The sequence below is a fragment of the Atractosteus spatula genome, chromosome 2 (assembly GCF_055471065.1).
Source record: "Atractosteus spatula isolate fAtrSpa1 chromosome 2, fAtrSpa1.hap1, whole genome shotgun sequence".
In the NCBI taxonomy this organism is placed as follows: Eukaryota; Metazoa; Chordata; class Actinopteri; order Semionotiformes; family Lepisosteidae; genus Atractosteus; species Atractosteus spatula.
In genome coordinates this window covers 2,062,679-2,083,959 of record NC_142707.1, presented here as the reverse complement: position 1 = coordinate 2,083,959, position 21,281 = coordinate 2,062,679, and the positions used below count along the sequence as shown (strand labels likewise).

General features: G+C 41.0%; 1 protein-coding gene across 1 annotated transcript in view; it reads left to right on the top strand.

Annotated features, from left to right (window-relative positions):
• slc6a8 (solute carrier family 6 member 8) overlaps nt 1-21,169 on the top strand; it is a 51,920-nt gene extending 30,751 nt beyond the window's left edge. The window contains exons 5-13 of the mRNA XM_088934837.1: nt 5,829-5,963; nt 6,087-6,190; nt 6,757-6,881; nt 13,927-14,039; nt 14,934-15,071; nt 15,961-16,063; nt 17,080-17,180; nt 17,734-17,904; nt 18,738-21,169. Coding sequence (XP_088790963.1) covers nt 5,829-5,963; nt 6,087-6,190; nt 6,757-6,881; nt 13,927-14,039; nt 14,934-15,071; nt 15,961-16,063; nt 17,080-17,180; nt 17,734-17,904; nt 18,738-18,878 — 1,131 coding nt within the window. The 3' untranslated portion in view covers nt 18,879-21,169. The remainder of the gene's footprint in view (nt 1-5,828; nt 5,964-6,086; nt 6,191-6,756; nt 6,882-13,926; nt 14,040-14,933; nt 15,072-15,960; nt 16,064-17,079; nt 17,181-17,733; nt 17,905-18,737) is intronic.
• Nucleotides 21,170-21,281: the final 112 nt, after the last annotated feature.

The following is a 21,281-nucleotide window of genomic DNA, read 5'->3' as shown; positions in this document are numbered from 1 at the left end:
AGCGTGAAGGCGATGTGCCTTGTTGTAACCTTGCATTGTGCAGATAGCACTCGCCCTTCGTGCACACCAGCACAATGAAGACGGGGAGCGTCACCATAGCAACGTCCATTGCAGAAGGAGGGGCCGCAGTGAAACAGCACAAGGTGCCTCTGTCACTCGGAGGAGCTCTGATCTCATTGGTGGTTTGGGATAGGTGGACTGCAGTGAGACGTGACTGGGTGCGCGTACAGGCACTGACCCCTCCTCTTCTCGGGAAGAGGCGGGGTCACCTTGACTCTTCGGTTCGGGGTGTTTAAAGCGCTGACAGGTGCCCTTTTTACTCCTAACCCTTCACACACTGCACTTTGCACCCCACGAGGCGCCTTCAGTAAAATCTGAGACACGGCAGTGCTGTGTCACAAGCGCAGCGCGTGTAACTGTGATTGATTATCTGATACTTCGGAGTTTGCATCTGCCCACCTCTTACGCATAGCGCATTATGAATCATCAGTCCCTTCAGGGGCAACTGTTGTAAAAAAAATAAGCTAACTGATTATAATCACCAGAAACAAATATCCACAAAATATTTTTCATTGCAGTTGTGTTCATTTGGATTTTATAATTTATGAATGTATAGACTTATCCTAGTTAATTGACCCAAGTATATGCAATTTCAAGGTCTAAGGCACGCCTAATTTATATAGGAGTTTGTGTTTCTTGAGTGTTCAGAACTTATTCATGGAGCGCACAAGACTCCAATGTATAGTCTTGGTATCGTCCTGTAATGCTTTATAATCAAGGATAATGAGTTAAATATTCAATATAACTAAGTGCTACAAGACAGCATTCACAATACAGCAAAATAGTCCACGTGAGCAGAAATTAAACTTCCAGGTTTGCATTTTTTCTCTTTGACTCTTGATTAAAACGATTATCCACTTCTCACAAATATTAATGTTCAAGCACAGTTGTATTTTCTCAGTTCAAAACACGTGGTCAGCGATCATCTCTGACCAAACTGAATCAATTAACAATTGGCTTAAATTACAGCTCTTTCCAATCCCCTAGCCATTAAGAAGTTTAAAGTTTATTACAGAACTTGCAGGCATGAGTGAGCATCACTGGGCTACATGCATAAAGAATACAGGTAAAAAAGTACATGTTCTTCCGTACCATTAACTAAATCTTAAGTTACCATATGGTACAGTTGATACAGGAAGCAAAGATGTTATTCTGAAAAATTGATGTGTTTCAGATAGGGGTTGCTACTGTAGGTCTCTATGCAAGTGCACTACAAAGTGACATTTTGTCATATATAACTTAGCGGGGCTAAGAGTACCCTACGTAGAACATAATGCTTATATACTCTTACCTATTGTATTAATTATAGCTAAACAATATGAACATGTAAAAAGATGTCAAGGTCTGTGAAGAGTCATGAAATGGACAGGAGTGGGTCTCAGGAGGTGAGGTTGCTGGGACAGTTTTGCAGGGTCTGGTCAAGGGCAGCTCACACATGTCTTGTAGAGTACATTTCCCGATGTGGGCCTGGTCTTGGCAGTGTGGTGGATGCCCTGACTTTCTGACGCTCTGTGCATTGACTGGAGGGGGATTGTGAGCTGTGGCCCGACCCTCTGTAAAAGTATATCCCTCCTTTGACAGCCAAACGACAGCTTGCACAGACAGATGTTAGGGCTTTATCGGAGACCAACAGCTGCGACAGTACTGTGAACCACGACAACAATAAGTCTGCGCGTCCCAGCTAAATCCACTATAGCCTCTACAGCACTTCTTTCAAAAAGTGACATGAGCACTTTTACATAACTGCTGTTCAGGATTTCCATAGTAGTAGTTTCTTTAATAACCACTATGGGTTGTGAAAGTTATTGTTCTGTCAGATAGGGCGAAAGGTTTTGAAAGTGTTAAATACCTCCTACTTTCAGGATTAACCTTCCCTCATCTTTTCGACATCTCGTTTTTCCCTCTCCCTACAGTATTATCCTTCACCGTCTCTCAGCAAGACGTATCCCGGATCCTACCAGCTCTTCCGTCCTTGGCCCCTATCTCACTTCTTTCTATGTCTTTGCGCTAGCACGCTCACAGACCGTAATGCCTTACTACCCGGCTTCCACCTGAGCTGAGAAGTCTCTCTCATTCTAAGGACGGTCTTATCACCCTGTATTGGCAAAGACGCCCAGTTCCTGTGTCTATCAGTCCCCACTACCTTTACCTAATTGACCTACTTCTGCAATGCCTTCTTTGCTTTCTCTGTGGTTGTCCAAGCATAACCGCCTGCAGGGCCTTCCAGTGTCACATAATCATACTCTTTTTTTTTTACAAGAGCAAAATACCAGTCCTCCCGATTCATTTTCAGGACCAGGCAGGCACTTATTTATATGAGTGGAGTCTTATTTTTATCAGCATATCATTTTCTGGGTCAAATGGGGAAATAATAGCAGAATCCCTGGACTGGTATTGGTAACTTTCTTACTTTCTTGACTTTTATAGCATGATAGGTTTCTGTTTTACATAAATATACATTCTGTCTAATGACCTCTCAAGAAAAGCTATGTGCTGACGTCCACTCTGCCCTTGGAAAGGAGGCTGATGGTCGCTAAATCACCAGACACAGGACTAATCACTTGGTGCAGAAGCACGCCGCTGTGAGCTTTAAAAAAAAAAAGCACTTGGATTGTATGTTCAGATGCCTGTAGGCCTATGAGATACTGTAGAGGACATGATTCCTCTAGCGCAACTTGAGAAGGTCAGCAGTGCACAAGGTCTCCCATGCTTGCCATGAGGCCATTCCGGGTGTCCGTGCTCCTTTACTGATCAAGTCCTTTCACTTCCACTGTGGCAGCCCATCCTTTTCGCATACCTTCCGACTTTGATGGAATGTTGTTCTTTTAATCTACATATTTAAATTGCACATTTGCCCCTTCTTTGATACAATACGTTCTACACTGGAGCAAATTTAAATGAAGGAGATAAATATAGTTTATATAAAGATATAAAATGTGTTTTTACGCATAATTTAAAATTGGTTTAAAACCACAGCATGGCCTCTAGGATAGTGAATACAGTGGCACTGTACATGTCATTTAAGCACTGAGGTCAGCTATAATGAGCATTGGGGTTGCTGTGTTCAAATGCTTGATGTCATGGCAGGACATGTGTTACGAGAGGCATCTGTTAAGGTCAAAGGTTGGTTAGCAGCTTGTAGTTAGAAGCATGCTATATGAAGCCTTTCCAGTTGTTCCTTTTTTAAGAAATGGCCAAACGGAGACCAAGGCCCACTCATGTACCCAGTATTACACAAGGTACTCTGATTGTTCGGTCTGGAGCCAGACCCATATTATTATCTTAACATCACAAATGAAGATCTAGTGAGACAAAGAACATCCCTCACAGGGCAGTATGTGACAGCTTCATACTCATGCACCGCGTCCCTGCAGCTGACAAGAACTGTTTTATGTGCAGAAAGGGAATGTTGCCATATTAGTCCGTGCATCCATCCATTTTCTAACCCCTTTATCCAATACGGGTTTGCGGGCAGAGCCGTAAACTATCAGGGAGCAAAGCAGGATTCACCCTATACGGGAAAGGGCAGAAACAGATACAGACTCGCACAGACTCACACCAGGGCCCATGACTTTAATTCTGTTGTTGCGATAGGAATTAATATTGGTCTTTTTTGGTGAGGAAGGGTATAAAGATTAAATAGGATTTAGGGTACGGCCTTTATGCTTGTTTTGTTCATAAAACGAGCACAAAAAAGCTCCCTCTTTATATGACCCAGAAGAGATGTGGGTTTTTCTTTACTTTAAAAACACACATTTTTATTGCACATACACAGTGCCTTTCTCATATATCTTATGTAAAGTGATCTAAAATAATTCCATGATACAGAATGTTTCCCTAAAACATGACTTACCTCCCACCACCAAAAAAATGCATTTGCTAAAGCTGTCGTTGCCTAAATCATATCTTTTAAGGACACCTGTACTGTTCATGAATATAACTTCTTCTGTGTTCTGTATACGGTTTGTGCTTTTGGCATTTGTCTTCTGCCTCATTATGCATTATGTCTGGCTTCTTCAAAGCTCTGCTTTGCAGGACTGTATCATTGTATTTTAATGTGGCCATTTTGCTCAGTGTGACATAAGCTCGTGTTACTGCAGCATGCCAGTACTATTTATTTTCAGCCGCTTGGAGGCACTTGTGAATATTATTAAGTCCACTGAGCTGTTATTGCAAGGGTACCAAATTTTCCTTCTTTTTATGGTAATGGGACGTAAGAGCTCTTTAAACAGGCCATCACCAGAGGCACCTGGGGTGCTGATGGGGCTTTTCTGCTCTGAAACCTGTCTGTTAAATTAATGGACAAGGCAGCAGGCTGCAGAGAGGAGCACTGCAGAATCTAGCGGGGGGGAGGGATGCAGCGTAATCCCTCTATTGAAGCATCCTTTGGGGGTGGGGTGGGGTGGGGGGGGTTCCATTCATCTGCACTGAGACCAGACTCCTTTAATTGGCTCTGGACGGGACGGGACGGGGGAGAGGTCTGTGCAGAGTCTGGGAATGATAATGAACTTGCTTTGTGGGTCATTGTATTGCAACAAGAGGAAAAAAAAAACACTGTCCTACTTTCTTTTTTTTTGTTTCGTTCACAAAGATTAGGCGCTTGAATTGAGGAGAGTGCAGCCTGAGTTCTGAAAGGGGAGCTGGAGAAACACAACGATTCCGGAAACATTCCGATATGTCGTCTTACATTCATGCCATTGTCCGGGATGGGAGCACCTAAATTATTTCACATGACATTGTTTTACCCTGGCTAGTTCCTAGAAAGGTTAATTGAGAGGTTTCTTTTGAAACTCAGTTCTTGCTTACATTTGTGCATTATGTCGTGTGACTCCATTGCACTCAATGACTCCTGATAAGACATAACAGCATTTACAATTCAGTATGATTCTTGAATAAGTTACTACCTGCTCTAGATAAAAGCCCTGACAAATATCAGTTTCCTGTTGCTCTCTCACGACTAGAACATGTGGACAAGAATTTTATAAAATCTCAGCAATAACCCAGTAATGTAGTAGTTCATAAGTACATCTTCAATAACATTTTCCCCCTTCATGTGCAGAGTTCAAATCGTTTTTAAAAGATTAGATAAATGTGTTCACATATCTTTCTTACTGCTATATAGATGATAATAAATCTTAAGACTTGAAAAACAGTTGGGTTTTTGGCATATGATCCTTTTATAACTTTCTGTGTGAAGGTGTTTTCAAAAACACTGATAGGAGTTGAAAGTCATGAGACTCGCATGTTTTCTCCCTGTGTTTTTCCATTCCAATTCCCGAATCCTGATAGATGGAAAGTACAGTATTTTCAGGGCATGTTTCACAGTGTATCACTGTGCTCAGTTACTCCACCAGCTGTATTGTCTCTTTTCTATGTCTGCGGATTAAAAACATATGCAAATTGTTCCAGAGAACGGAAAGTACAATTTGGAGCAAAAATGTCTTTAAGGAGCATCTTTTTAACTTGATTGGAATTGTAGTAAATATAATAATTGTTATAAGGCCACTTTCAGGTCTGTTTCATGTCTGTACTACTAACAAAAACATCTTACTTTAACGTCAGATGTGAAAATGATGAACTTCTTTGTGGAAGTGGAACCAGACGGAAGAGGTGCAATTTGAAACATGTTGTATTGACAGCAGAGACAGTAGGAAAGCTTCCGTAGGGCTCCAGTGTCACAGACTCTCACCATCCAGCCTTTTCATTAATCTATACCTCTGTGTCCCACGCCTCACCCTCCCGGCCCTTTCCCTTTGCCTCCGATGAAGATCGTGTACTTCACGGCCACCTTCCCGTACGTCGTGCTGATCATCCTGCTGGTGCGCGGCGTGACCCTGCCAGGCGCCTACGACGGGATTCTCTACTACATCAAGCCGGACTGGTCCAAGCTGGGCGAGGCGCAGGTGAGGGCCGCGCCCAGACCGTCTGGCCACACTGGCTGTTTGTTCCTGCGATCTTTTGACATAGTCGTGTTACAGGTTCAGCCCGCTCTGACATTCTGTACCTGCGTGTTTCTCCTGAAATAGGTTTGGATCGATGCCGGAACGCAGATTTTCTTCTCTTACGCGATCGGGCTGGGCGCTCTCACCGCCCTAGGCAGTTACAACCGATTCAACAATGACTGCTACAAGTACGTGCAATTACTTTACCTCCATTCCTTTTATTATCGCAGTAATCCCTCTCATTATTACAGAAGGCCTTAGCATAAGCCACATGTAAATGATACATACGACCTGCAGTATTAATAATGAAAGGGCCTTAATTCCTGCTTTCCATCATTACACCTCAATTGGCCGTTTCATCGTATTTTTCTAAAGCACGTTCAACATGTCACACTCAGCTCTTTCAGTTATACAAGATGAAGACACTAGCAAAGCACAGAAAAGAAAGATCTAAGCATCCAAAACCGTTATGTGCAGACTATGTTCTTATAGCTAATACTAAATAAAATAAATAAATCCATACAAAGAAAGACAAAATTTATGGAAAAGGGAGATTGTAGCTGTTATTGAGAACAGAAAGTGTCTTCAGTCTTTCTTTCTACCAGAACCATTAATTTGCTCAATTAAAACAGTTTAATCCTAGATGATCAGCTGTTGGTAATTTTAAGAGACCCTTGGTATCCGCTACAAGGGAGTTGAGCCTCAGTGGTGCTTTGATTTGTGCTAACCAATCTCTCCTTCCTCTGTCTCACAGGGATGCCTTTGTGCTAGCCCTCATCAACAGTGGCACCAGCTTCTTTGCTGGCTTTGTGGTGTTCTCCATTCTGGGTTTCATGGCATCGGAGCAGGGAGTCGACATATCCAAAGTGGCCGAGTCAGGTATGGGGTGTGCACTCCTCCAGACACTCAGCACAGCTACACACACATACTGCGTGCACGGCCCAGCTGCCTGTAGCGAGCGGAGCCCCGCGCTTTGAAAACAGCAGCATGTTGTAAGATGAAGAGCTTTTAGACATTTTTTAAGAAAGCAAACATTTGAGATTTGTTTGGCATATTTCCACTATTAATGAATTTCTAAATTGTTTGGAAAATGACACCTCCAAATAGCAGCTTTGGCTTCAGTCCCCAGATGAGTTATTAAAAGGCAGACTTGTGTTTTATTATGTTCAGAAAGACATGAAAACTGGGTAATTTTCACTGGATTTTTAAGAGCTATGAGCATGTTCCTGGGGTTAAAGTACTGTTTTAATTCCACTTGAGGTTTTTTGTCTTGTTTTGGTGTCCTGATCTTAAGACGTTCATGGAGAATGATTAAGCAAATGGATATCAAATGTAAAAGCCATAAAACATAACCTAACCAGCTGAAATGTGTTAAATATGTCAAAAAGCTTACTCTTTTTTTGCAGAATTGTAGCCAAACTTGTAGCAAAGCTGTTGTCTGCATCTTGTCTCTAAGAAAGCTAGATGAGTTTTTGCTTTTTCTATGTGAGGTGCTTTGGAGAGAGTGTGTATAGTATGTGTGTGTCCATGTGTTTCAACCCCTGTGCCCTTCAGTACTACAAACTGACATGAAAAGTGTACACTTTTAAGTTGTTACAATATTCATTTTTGGACTTTTTATCTTATTTGTTGCGCAGGACATTTCTTGTTGAATTTATTGTTTCATTATTTTAAAGGCATTTGAAGAAAAGTGGATGTTGGTCTTTAGTTTTAGTTCTGTGCAGTGTGTGTGTGGACGGTTTGTGTGCTCTGACAAGTGAGAGTCTGGGTGTTGAGGAGTGGCTGCATGACTGTGAGTGCCTACTGATATGTTTCTGGATTATTAATGGTCTTTGAATGGTTGTCACAGTACAATTCGTCAATAGGGAGTTTCAAATGAGTTGCATTTAAGCTATAACTCCATGAAGTGAAGCCATGAGTAATTAAGATCGATGTTTGAGTTAAAGGTGGGTGTTAGTTTGAGCTGATGAATTTATCTGTGGCTTTGGATGAATAAGTATTGGTCTATCACTTTGCAAAACTGACAGCACAAATTAGATGTAGAAGGTCAGTGCGGAACAGTTTATATTTCATAATCCTTAACAACGTTATAGTACAGCTTAACTACAATTTTACTACTCTACTTTCTGTCCATTTGTTGCATGGCACTGCTCGACATACCAACACTGTGATCTTGGAACATAGCCTGCACTCTGGTGGCTGCAAACTTCTAAAACTGTATTGCCTGATATTTCATAAAGCAAACAGCAGTCTGGGTTAACATTTTTAAAAGAATGTATCGAAGTCCTCCGCAACCAGGTTTCTGAAGAATGTGATTTAACATGTTCTTTTAGAAATAAACTGATACAACAATGATTTAGCAAGTATGCTTTTTAGAAATAAGCTTTTAGAAAATTCAGTTCAATAACAAAGTTAGCATTAATACAAAATGTCTGCAGTGAATACTTAACACAGCAACTAACTGTTGCTTATATCTATATATTATATACAACGAGTTGTATTAACACACAGTAGCTCCATGAGCATACCAGCACTGCTGTAGGAACTATAATGCCAGTGTTAAAATAGTGTAAATAAACACTATTGATCATCATACCAAAATAAAAAAAACAGTTTATGTACTAATATTAGATCAGTAAAGATCTGAATGATTTATTATATCCTTACCATAGCACCTGTAGTTGAACTAGCATTAAAACAGTGCACTGCATAATGGGTTAAAATTTAGTTGGGACATTTGTAGTTCCTTTTATTTAAAAACATCTGCTTTGGACCATTCTTTAGTATTGGAAATCCTTTCAGTGTATGAGTCTTTGCTGAAATTTGTATTCTGTTGACGTTTGGGTGAAGTTTTTTTCTTTACCAGCGTTATTAGAGCTTGACAGTTTAGGTTTCTGATTAATATGGAAGCGTAGTGCTGAAAGGAGTGAATTAAGGCTGCAGAAGTGTACAGAGGAAAGAGTTGTGCCCCAGCCAGTTGTGTAGTTTTAACTGTAGTTGTGTAGACATTGCAGAAAAGCACAAGGTCATTGACAGACTCAATAGATGTGAATGTGTGAAGCCGTTTGTGAACTTGTGATTTTGTTTGAGTGGGTGAGTGCGGGTTTGTGTGGGAGTGGGGGTAGGTTTTTGTTCAGTGTGGTATGAACGTGCACGCAGAAACGTGTACGATTTGGGTGTCATTCATGCAAGACAAAGATAAAGAAGCCATTGTTCCAATTCAAAGAGAAACTTGGTCTGGTCACATGTCCCGCCTTCTGTAACAACCTGGAAGTTGTCTGGAAGTTTAAAGCTATGAACTCTTTAAAGATCAGAGCAAGTCTTTCTTTGAATTCTACAGATTTTGTATAGCTTTGAAAAATCAATAATGCACTTGTTTTTTTAAAATAAAACTTCAGAATAACTTTACACAATGTCTGATACTTTCCACAGCTTCTATTTCTTCATTTTCTTAAGTCCTATTTTGATTTGTGATTCATATATCTTCATATATACTGAGCATCAAAAAAACGATCACTTATAGCATGTACAAATTCACAAGATGTATTATCAGGAAAATGGCAAAATCTTTTTTGTAGCTAGTGCACCAGCCTTTTATTGAACAGGCAAGACACAGGTCAATAAGTTACAGTATGTTGGTTAATATATGTAATCAAGGGGAGGTCACCCATGAAATTCACAGGCTAGTAGTAATAATATCTTATTATTATCTTGGAAACGATACAAACTGTACATGACTCATGCCATGCGCCAGATTGCACGTGTGGGATTGGTCCCATTATTCTCACAGAGCAGAATGTTCACTGGACTCTTTACTGTTGAAGTCAGATGTTGTGCCAGCTCATCCCACAGATGTTCTGTGGGCTCAAGCCTGGCGAGTTAAGACATTCACAACATAACCCATGTTCTCATCTTATAAGAACGCCACTGTTCCACGTGCAGCACAAGAGCGTGCGTTGTACCGCTGGAAGGAATTACACTAGAGCTCACAAGCAGGGCAGCAAGTGAATTAATCACTATTGCCATCCATCACTACAGAAAAGCAGTTGTATAGCATATGAACACTTGTGCCCAGACCATCACACTCCTCATCAGCTGATGAACCTTGATTCATCCCAAAAGAAAACTTTGGATCCATCGCTGACGAGTCCCCGTGAGGTGTCGCACACACAACTTCATTCTGTTGCGTCAGCAAACGTGGCTGAGCTCATCCGGCCCGCAGTCGTCCTCTCCGTGGGAGCTGCTGATGCGCGGTTTATTGCGAGCTGGCATGCAGTGACAAAAACGATCGCGAAGATGGAGCTTGATGGTGTGTCAGTCTTGGCGAAGTGTCATGCTTGGTGGTCTCCAAGAGTCCTGTCACTGATGAACTGTGACTGGCTGTAACGTCTTGCCAGGTGTCAGGAAATTGTTGGCTGTGAACACGCCAGATGGCAAGCAAGAGTGTAACGACTTAGTCCGGCCTCCAGTGTACCACTGGCTCAAAGGTGTTGTTCTTTTTTCAAAAGGGGGGCATATTGTCCGCCATTGTTCCAGGATTTACATTAATTGGGTTAAATCACCCCTTTACTTATTCTCAGTGCTTATGCAATTGTCACTCAAGACTCTTAATAGTTAGTCCTCAATGTTCAGTTTGTCCAGACGACACCAAGAAGATTTAAGCAATATTCAAAATCCACATACTGTACTGTATTTTCCTGAAAACTTATGTTCATAAATAGAGTGATATGTTTCTTTTGATGCTCAGTATATATTTTAATTTATTTAAATATTAATTTAAGGATTATTTAACCAGGAGTTGCCTCTTGAGATGTGCACATCTCGCTTTCAAGAGGGGTCCTGGAGCTGACTCCTGCAGCAGGTAAACTTCTGTTATTCAATGACAGCATTCACACCTTAATCCCGTCATCCTGGGGAGTAATTACAGGGGCAGCACACCGACCCACAGACAGGTAGAGCCACAGGAAGAACTGAAAGATGGTGAGAAAAAGATATTCCCACCACGTAGTCACTGAGACCAGACACAGACCCACAATCACAACTGTATGAAAACCCATTGGACTATCAGCTATACTATAAGGTGCAGAGCTGAAAAAGTGTAGGGCTTTTAAGGCAAGAGATACTCAAAATAAGGTCCTGCAAGAGAATGTGGACTAAGTTCATAAACTTATAATCATGATCTCAAACCTTATTTTAATATTGAAAGTTTTTTTATTCAGTGAGCATTATTCCCATGTATGATAAGAAAACAAAAAAGATTACCGAAGAGAGGATACCATTCAGCCCACGATTGCGCATTAAAAACATCTGGACAGTGTGCAGAAATTTGTCAGCTCTACAACTGTACCGTTTTCATGATCGTCGCTCTTCTTGAAGGCAAAATAATGCCAGGCATTAACTAAAAACCATTCCATTGTTTCATTTATTGGTCAGATGTGTGCTTGTTCAGTTTGGGCTCTTCAGTTTTATTTGCAGTCTTAATAAGTGACTGCTTCAGTCAGTGGAGAAAATTAATTCAGTTAACGTGTTAAATCGTTGTTTTCCAGCCACATCTGCACATCGGCGACTTGATTGCCTAAAACGTTTTACTACTGAAGTATCCTGTACAGCATATTTCAGTAACTTATACATCTCACCAGATTTCTCACTAATTATGTAAAAAACAAAATCTGTCTTGGGGTGTGTTTTAATTAGCTAGTACCAGTATGTGCCTCTTAAACCAAAACTAAAAAGACAGATCTAAAATAGAAGCATTTCACCATCTAATTCTGCCGTTACAAATAAGAGGTTAGGAACTAACCAGTGATGCCTTACAATAGGACTGTTTTCTGTAGTTCAGAATTAAAAAGCATGCAATTCATATTCCAGACTTGAAGAGTGAATCATGTCACTGAATTGCCAGTAACCGCTCTGTAAGCACAGTTATACTGTACATGAAAGTAAAGAAAGCTGAGGAGTTTGGTATGACTTCAAAAGACAAGGTGCTACATTATTTCTTAAATTTGACTTTGTTCCACAAAATGCTGCCAAACTACATCAAGTCACAAAGCAGTCAGCTCTGCTTTATGCCTAGGCTTCCATAAAACAAGAGAAGAGATGGATATCTTTTTGGAGATGCCAGGATCGGCGATAAGAAATGGGATATAAAAGCCTGTAATTGCTATACTTATAATCCATCTCACTCCATTAATCTGAGCCAAGCACCTATTAATATTTGGAACCTCATACAGCTCCAACACGAAGCTATAAGTAGATTGTGTATTTAGGGCTTCTGGATTTTGGTTTAAGGCGATAAAAACCAATACAACACGTTCAATGTGGAAAAAATGAAATTAGTAAACACCTAGAAAAACACGACATACAATCTTTTCAGTTTATGCTGGCATTACCCCATTCCCAGTGCAGTTGGACTTGTTTCCTGCCTGACATTTATTGCTGTGTTTGAAGTATATTAAACATGCACCCCAGCAACTCTGTACAAGCTCCTCTGATTTAAAGCATTTCACATTTTCGATAGAGCAACAGCCAACACACTCATTTTGGATTTTGAAACACTGATCGTAGACTATAAAAATGCTTAATCACACAAACCCTCAAAAGAGTGTATGCCTGATTTCAATTTAATGTGTAAAACAACAAAGAAGATACTAGTGTGCAATATTACTGTGTCACTTGGAACACTTTGCTCAGCAAACCAGTACCCTTGCAGTACTAGACCTGCTGAACACCTGTAGTCTAAAAGAGCTTGGAATATGGCCAGTGATTAGTTTAGTATCTATAAATACTGTAGTTTTGTACTCATAGTATGGGGATATTAGTATGAAGTTAAGGAAAACATTTGGCTAATGGTATTTGTATTTTTTAATACATTTATTATTAAATATTATATACGTTTCACACAAGATGTTTTGTAAAACTGAGAAGAGTTGCATTAAACATTAAACTAGAAAGCAAAGGTTTATCAAAAATGTGTTTCATATAAACTTCACCATTCATACGACAGTAGCTAACTTATCTGGCTGATGCTTTTATTTAAAGTGATTTACATTTGCTCCCGTTTATTACAGTTGGGTGTTTTGTTGGAGTAATTCAGAATGAAGTACTTTGCTCAAGGGTCCAACAGTTGTGTTTCACTTGAATTACACAACCTTCAAGTTCATCCTAATCACTGCTAGCTATGGTGTATTAAAGGTGAAAAATAGATTTTAAGGCATCAAAATCCTGAAATCTTTTGAAAAATGAATGCCAAAACAGAAGCCCTATGTACAGTCACTGAAGTGTGTGACACAGATCTTTCATGATGTGTTGATACAAATTTCAATCTGCAATTTTAGAACTTGGCAATAAGAGATCCTTTTCAGGAAATTATCTGTTTAAAAATTTTGGCTTTGTAAGGCTTGGCCATTTTGCTTGGAAAATCCAAATGATGTAGCTCCAGAATTTGATATTACGATGCTGAGTCAAAACAACATTTCCAAGATTTTATGTTCGTTTTTTTATTTAAACACTAAAAAAAGGTAGTCATGTAGGGCAGGTCTATTTAATATTAGAACATTGGAATCTGTAGGAACAGCAGCAAATCCAGTCATCATAGTCCTTCCAATGATGTGAGCGCATAATAAAAACTAACCTGCCTGACATTTGCATGGATGAGATGCACACAAGACACAGTAGTCCCTTTTCGCAGTAATTATGAAACAGTAGCATTAAACAAAACAAAAAAACACACGAATTTAGCATCTTCTGCACTTTGCACACTTTTCCACAGACACGGCACACAACTTTGGCCCCACCAGCCCAGTTCCCAGCAGTCATCAGTGTGCCTTCCTCTCTCTGTGACGCGTGTGTGTAGGTGTGTCTGTGTGTCCAGGGCCCCCCGCCGGGCCTCGTGCCTCCCTGCTCAGCCTCCCCTCTCTCCTCACAGGTCCCGGCCTGGCCTTCATTGCGTACCCAAAAGCTGTCTCTCTGATGCCAGTAGCCCCACTTTGGGCGGCTCTCTTCTTCTTCATGCTTCTGCTGTTGGGACTGGACAGTCAGGTACCTGTCGTGCAAAACCGCAGAGCTAGCGGGCTGCGTGAAATTTGTGTGAGCAGCGCTAGCCATTTTAAACCTTGCCCCGCAGCTCGGCCTTCTGGCCACCCAAGCTCACGGAAGGTCTTAAATGATCGGCTTGTAGATCCAGAGCTGATCCAGAGTATCAGAACTGATCCCTTGCGATATCTGTGAGAAAGAAAACCTTTCAAGCCCTTGGAGTGCAGCTGAGAAGTAAAATCCACACCCATGCAGAAAGTGTCAATTTGCAGTAATGAAAAAATACAGCCTTCTAGGCGGTATTATTGCGATCATTGAGATACCTTAAAATCCTTCATTGTCTTTAGGAAAATGTTTATGATCCTTAATAAAGTGCACCATACGAAGTGAAGAATAAACCTCAAAGTAACCCCATTAGAACAGCAGGCATGAATTCTGTCTTGTTAACATGTAAAACTCTTTCTCTGTGCCTTTTAGCTATCATTTGAGTAAGGTTATTGAATGGGCCGCTCAGATCTCTTCATAGTGAGTTCTCATTATGATATACAGTTGAATTCAACTCAATACTTGCTGAAACTGCGTAACCTTCCGATTTAAAATATTAATGGAGATTAAGACCCCGTTAATTATTTTAAAGCAGTATGCTTCTCACTGCCACCTCTAGTTTCTCTAAAAGAGAATTTCAGACCTTAACTGTGCTTCTAAAATATTATGATTATTCATGACTAGCTCATCGGTAAAATATATCTGCTATATGATTGTAAGCAGACTGCATGTGTCTAGTTGCTGTATTGAATGTGTTCTCACTTTAAAATGTTGTAGATCCTTTTGCTCTGTATCTCTGTGTAAAACAGCTGACTGTAAACGTGTTGTCTGAACGTTCCCCTCTCCTGTCCGCAGTTTGTTGGGGTGGAAGGTTTTGTTACCGGGATTCTGGACCTGTTTCCCGGGAAGTATTACATGCGCTGGCGGCGGGAAATCGCCGTTGCCATCTGCTGTTCGCTTTGCTTTATTATCGATCTCTCCATGGTTACTCAGGTAAGACCTCCCAGCTCGCACGGCTACTTAACATGTAAAAGCCTGGGTTCTTTCAACAAAGCGGACCTTTAACTAACAGATCTGAATCGTTTATTTTAGAGCATTTGTGTATTTGTGTGGCTGATTGCATTCTCTGGTCAAAATTAAGACCCCCCCCATCAAACAACACGATGGATCTCTGTGAGCAGCAGGGAAGTGTCATGTCGTGTATGTTTTAGAAAAAGGCCCAGTACCATCCGTTTTGTCTCATTTCACTGGTTCCGCCAGTTTTCAGAATGATTGTTATGGCCTTTCAAGCAAGTCACAGGGTCTTAGAGCCAACCTCATGTAACCAAACTATTTGTGGATTTATTCAAAGCCACTTACATGTGTACCTGTGTAAAACACAAGTGTCCTGCCCCAGGATGTACTGTAGGTCCAGAGTCCTAACCCGTGTTCCACACCATTGCCTCTGAGAGAGTTTATTCATTTGACTGATTCCTAGCATTTTGGCCAGTGAGTGCAGGTATGGATGGATACAGTCTCGCAAGAGATGTGACTTTACTTACTCCCTCTCCAAAATTGTGGGGCTGAGGTTTAATTGTGGGGCACTTGAGCATGATTGCTCCCAGTTAGATTTATGCATGACAAGCCACTGTTAAAGCTGTTCAGCTGCTGGTCAGTAGTATTTTCCCTCTGTTACAATGAACTGTTGGCATGAATGCAAGAGTCAGCCTTTAAAACTGATTCAGGGGATGGAGTGTCATAGAGGGTAAAATGCCATAGCTACCAGCTGGCTGACACTTTGCAGAATGAATGTTGTTAAGGCTGTAGCCCCTGGTGTTTCTGACTTCAGTACAGCAGGACTGGCATGCCCCTCACTTGTCTGCATCTGTGTGTCCATCTGCAGGGGGGGATGTACGTCTTCCAGCTCTTTGATTATTACTCAGCCAGCGGTATGACCCTGCTGTGGCAGGCATTCTGGGAATGCGTAGTTGTCTCCTGGGTCTACGGTGAGTGAGGAGCATGGTTTCTATCTCTGTGTTTCAGTGGCATAGGCATATCCTGAGCTGTAGTGCCCTTTTTAGCCCTGCAGTCTCGATCTCTGACACACAGAACACTTGGCTTCTATACAACTTATGCTTTTAAGCAATTAATGGCAAGCTATACAGAAACAGACATTGCCCTCTTGAGTCACATTTTACGTCACGCTGCATTTTCCCTAGTTTTTAGTTTGTGAGTTTGAATGTAAGTTGGACAGAATATCCCTTTTTTAATGGCATGCTTCATTGAAAGGCCAAGGATGTTCCACTGAAAACAGAATGAAGAAAGGAAATGAAAAGAAATCAATTTACTGCATGAAGCTTTTTTAAAAAATCTAAATATAGATGCTGTACGCAGACATCCTGTTCCTTTCTGAATCATTATCTCAGAAGGTGTTGGATCAAAGTCTTTCTGTAAAAGCTCATAGCAAAGATTTCCTGCTTTGGTCTGAATGTCAAGGAAAATCAAAGCAATTTCTTAGCCCTGCACCTCGGACAGGTCTTCATTACAACAAACTGGTCATGATGTCAGCAGGATCGAAGCGCATCAGCTCTTCTGCAGCCTGTGACCTTGCATGTTTCTTGAGTGGAAAATTCATTGATTTCTTTTGACTTTTGAGCTGGGACTTTCTGAAACAGAAATGTAACGTAGCCTGCAGTAAAAAAAATACACAGTTTCCTTGAGTTTTCCCTTTCATTTAAGGTTTGTATTTTCTTCCTAAAAGATAAAAAATGATATTGTGATGCACTCACCCCCAGATCGGGTATTTAGAGGTTAATTCTGAAGAAAGTTTTATTCTAGCAAATTTCTTTTTATAGTGATCTAACCTTTAAGTCCACTTGCAAAATCGTAAACTTTTATTATTTATATATGATTATATAATATATAATATATAATATATACATATATACATATATATATATGTGTCTGTGTGCAGATTCTTTTTTCATCTCGTCTTGACTGCTTGAAGTCTGTGTGTTAACAGGAGCTGACAGGTTTATGGATGACATCGCTCGTATGATCGGTTACCGGCCTTTCCCTTGGATAAAGTGGTGCTGGTCGTTTATTACTCCATGTGTTTGCATGGTAAGACTCATTCATGAGGAAAGGGGCATCTTTTGTTTATTTAAATACTGAAAGTAAATACCAACACTAAATACTGACAGATGTTAATATGTAGGACTGCAGGGAGTGTCCTTCAGTACTCTCTTTGCAGTACAGGTTGCATAGTTCTGTACCATATTTACAGTATGCAATAATCTGAATGGATCATTTTTTTCCAATACTGTAGTCAACTGATCATTACAATGTCATATGCAACTCTTTCGTGTTCCGTAAACAATTTTTTAAATGCTAAACTCAAACAAAAATTTAGTTTTAGTCTGTCGGTCACAATATATAAACCGCTCAATTTTTGATAGCCTTGCTTTCAGATGATGTTTATCGTTATTGTTAGTGACAGGAAGTCCACAGAGCATTGGGATTGTCTGTTTGATAACTATAAATGAGAAATAACAAAGCGTAGCATGTGTACATATGCATACAGATACAAGGTATCTTGTAGTCTGTAATTTGATTAGAGCCTGCTTTCAGAAAACAGCCCTTAGGCTTTTAGTAACAAGTTCTGTTTCCTCCACAGGGTATCTTCCTGTTTCACCTTCTGAACTACAAGCCTCTAACCTACAACAATGTGTACGTGTACCCTTGGTGGGGGGAGGTGATTGGCTGGTGTATGGCCCTGTCCTCCATGCTCTGCATACCTACCAGCCTGGTCTACAAGCTCTTCAGAGCCAAGGGCACCTTCCGAGAGGTCAGTACAGCCCCCATAGCGGGTGCCCATACAGCCAGGATAACCTACTGATGCAGTAACATCCCTAACACCATTTTGCCGTAGTAAAATTGCGCTGCAGTTTTGCGCTTGTTTGTAACCAGACGTTTGCCCTGCAGTTCATGGCTTTCCTACAGCTTTCACACCGTTTCGCTTTGCCTTTGTCTGCTGGACTAGGAGACCTGTGCAGGTCGTGGTGGCGAGCTGTAGAGTTTAGTAAGCCGTAGTACAAGCATCAAGCCGTACAGCACAGAGCAAAAGAGTGGTTTGACTGTAGGAAAATGTGACGAGAAGCAGGCGCAAAGGGGAGAAATGTATAAAATGACCAAGGGGCACTGTGTGAGTAAACAAATCCAGAGAATGGGGAGCGGGAGGGTGCTCAGGGAAGAAACAGTCCTTCAGAACCTTCCTTCTGCTTTTCGTCTTTATAAATTGGGTTGTGATTACTCTCTATTGGCCAGATACTTTTAGATCGTGCTATGTAGAGATTTACACAGACGAGTGAAAACATGCAGGTCCTTGGCTGTCCGGGAACAGGTCTGGCCCGTGGACTAGCATGACTTTGTCTATGCTGGTGCTAGGGTCTGGATTAAATCAGAACTGCTGCCAGCCAGCAGCTTTCGGCTGGACAGGTGTAAGCAGAAAGTTGCCAGTCGGTCTGGAATACTTTGAATGGAATGTGCAAGTGGTGGAAAAGCTGGAAGCTGAGGTGTAATCTAGGCACGTCAGCTGTTTGGTTGAGTGCAGCCCTGAGGGTTAAAGTGAAATTCAGTGATCTGGAGATTCTGAATTATTGTCTTTATTTCCTGTCTCAGCGGTGGAACCACCTGACCAAGCCAGTCTGGGGGACCCATCACCTGGAGTATATGGCCCCTGACGCGGACATCAAGAGCCTGGCGTCTCTCACTCCAGGCTCCGAAGAGAATAAGGTCATCATCTTCGAGAGCGTCATGTAGCCCCACCAGCCGAAGGGGCCCTCTCTCAGTGTGGTGGCCTCCATCTCTCTCCTGCTCTCCACACTGACCCCCAGCTGGGGCTGGTCACTCTGGCCTCACCACACACCCTGATGGACAGTGTCATGGCAGAATTTTAACAGGCAGCAGCTTCATCCTGAAGCTTGCACTAAAGGGACATGTACCTGCTGCTCAGAAATTCGTTTAATAAATCTTTGTTAGCTAGTCTGATCCCACTGCCCTTTGTCTTTTGGGAAAAGGTAGCAGGTGCTGATGTTTTTTTGTTTCCTCCTTTACTTTCATACCACCAGCTCAGAGAAAATGCACCTGTATAAGTAACACAGATCCACTAAAGCTCGCATTTAAGCCCATGTTTGAAGAGAAGCTCCAGAAAAACCTGGAAAACTCATGTTTTTCTTACGGTGTGTCCTTTGGTAAAGTGTTGTGATTGCAGCTGCCTTAATTCCCCTGAAAGGAATAGTGTGAAGGCCAGCATGATTTTAAGGAAATTGTTAAAGCCATCAAAACTCCTTTTCCCATGAATAAAAGGGCAGGCGAAACTCTCTTAACTTCAGATTTGTTAAACTCATTTTTGAAGCTTCTTTTTTTGTTATTTAGGTGGTGGTTTTTTTTAATTCTTGCATTAACAGCAAATGATCCTTCAAAAGTAAAATGCAGAGCATCTTATAATTCTCCTCATGGTTAAAGTGACCTGGAGTCCTCATTTGCACACCAGCTCCTAGTACAGAAGGGAAATTAAATACAGTGTGCTAAAGATTTTTGGTGCACAAACAGTAAATAAAAGGATTTATATATTTTAATAGGACAGGTAAGGATGTAATTTGTGTGATTTTTAAGTTGAAATAACACAATGTCTAGTGAATTGCTTCATACACTTTTTTTAATTAGCAGTAATAGAAGAAAGCTGCCAAATTTGTAAATGTTTCATATGCACTCAACTGCAAATTATGAACTTGAGTTTAATAAAAAAGAAAGTTTTAAAATCGGTCTTACAGAAAATTGCTAAATTACTGGTTTTGCATTCATGATGTTCACAGTCCAGCTAACGTGCCAAAATCAAGGACTCCATCCTTCACAGCGATGAGTGATGGAGATGGACTCCATATGGATGCCATAATAGAGCCCTTTAGTACAACTACTGCCTGGGGCATTTCAGCACCACTGGGTGTATTTCAGTTAATTTTGGCTGTTCACAAGTATTTAAACACTATTAAAGCTTTACTGCACATAAGGGAACAGCTGTTTTGTATAATTTTTTTTTTCAAAAAGGGACATTCAGGTGCAGAGGCATTGGAAATAACAGGCAACTTAGTAGCTGAACGTATGGTCTTGTTTTTAAATAGTATTGATATGGTTTGTTGTAACTGTTCTGGTAATCTGCAAAGATCCAGGTGGAACCAAACAAGGGAAAACAGTTACTTGGGGAAATTTTATAGGAGTAACATTCAGTTTGCAGTGGCATCAAACACTATGATGGGACTGCTTGATCCTGCCAGTCAGATGTACAAGCTCTTCGAGTGGGACATTTGTGTTGTCATCCACTCTTCCAGGCAGCTTCAGCCAGCCACACCTAATCTTCCCAGTTCCAGTCTCCCGATGCTCTTGTCCATCCTGCACATGGATGGGTCGAACCACAGTGCAGTTGGAAAAGGGATTTACTCCAGAGCGCGTCTTCCAGCGAATAGTATTTAGCTGAACTCAGTCGTTCCTGCACTGCGGTAACCTGCAGGAAGCAGCTCTGAAGTAAGAACCCAGACACGGGAAAGAGACACAGTTGTTGTTTCAGTCTGTTTTCTCCTTCCAGTGCCTTGTGGTTGGTTTATGCAGAGAGGGTCTACTGTGTAATAAGTGGGACATCTTCTGCCTGTACAGATACTAAAGTGCTGTTTGAGTTTTGCACATAGTGCCAAGTGAGAGAGGTAGTCACGTAAATGCCAAACTTTGCCTTTGATGCATGTCTTAAGTCTGGAGCCCCTCTTTATTGAAATTTAACACAGCCAGCCTATAGGTGTGTGGACACGTTTAGGACCCCAAAGTGCTGTCCTTTCGAATCGCCTGTCAGAATTCTGCCATGTACAGTAATATAGGTGGTACATTTATCATTGTGAAAAATCATTGCTGAAAATGTTGAACGATAGATATTAGTAACGCAAGGCTGAACTACATTTGCACATTGTTGTAAAATAATCTCGCTAGCACCTTTTGATCGTGTTAGAAGAAAACTTTGTTCTTTATTTTACTTACTGTAAAATAAATCCAATTTATTTTGTGAATGGTTTTATTTTGCTGATATTTGTAATATATATACATATCTATATACATTTATATATTTATATATGTGTGTGATATGGTTGCAAGAGGTTGCTGCCGTGTGCAGACTGTAGT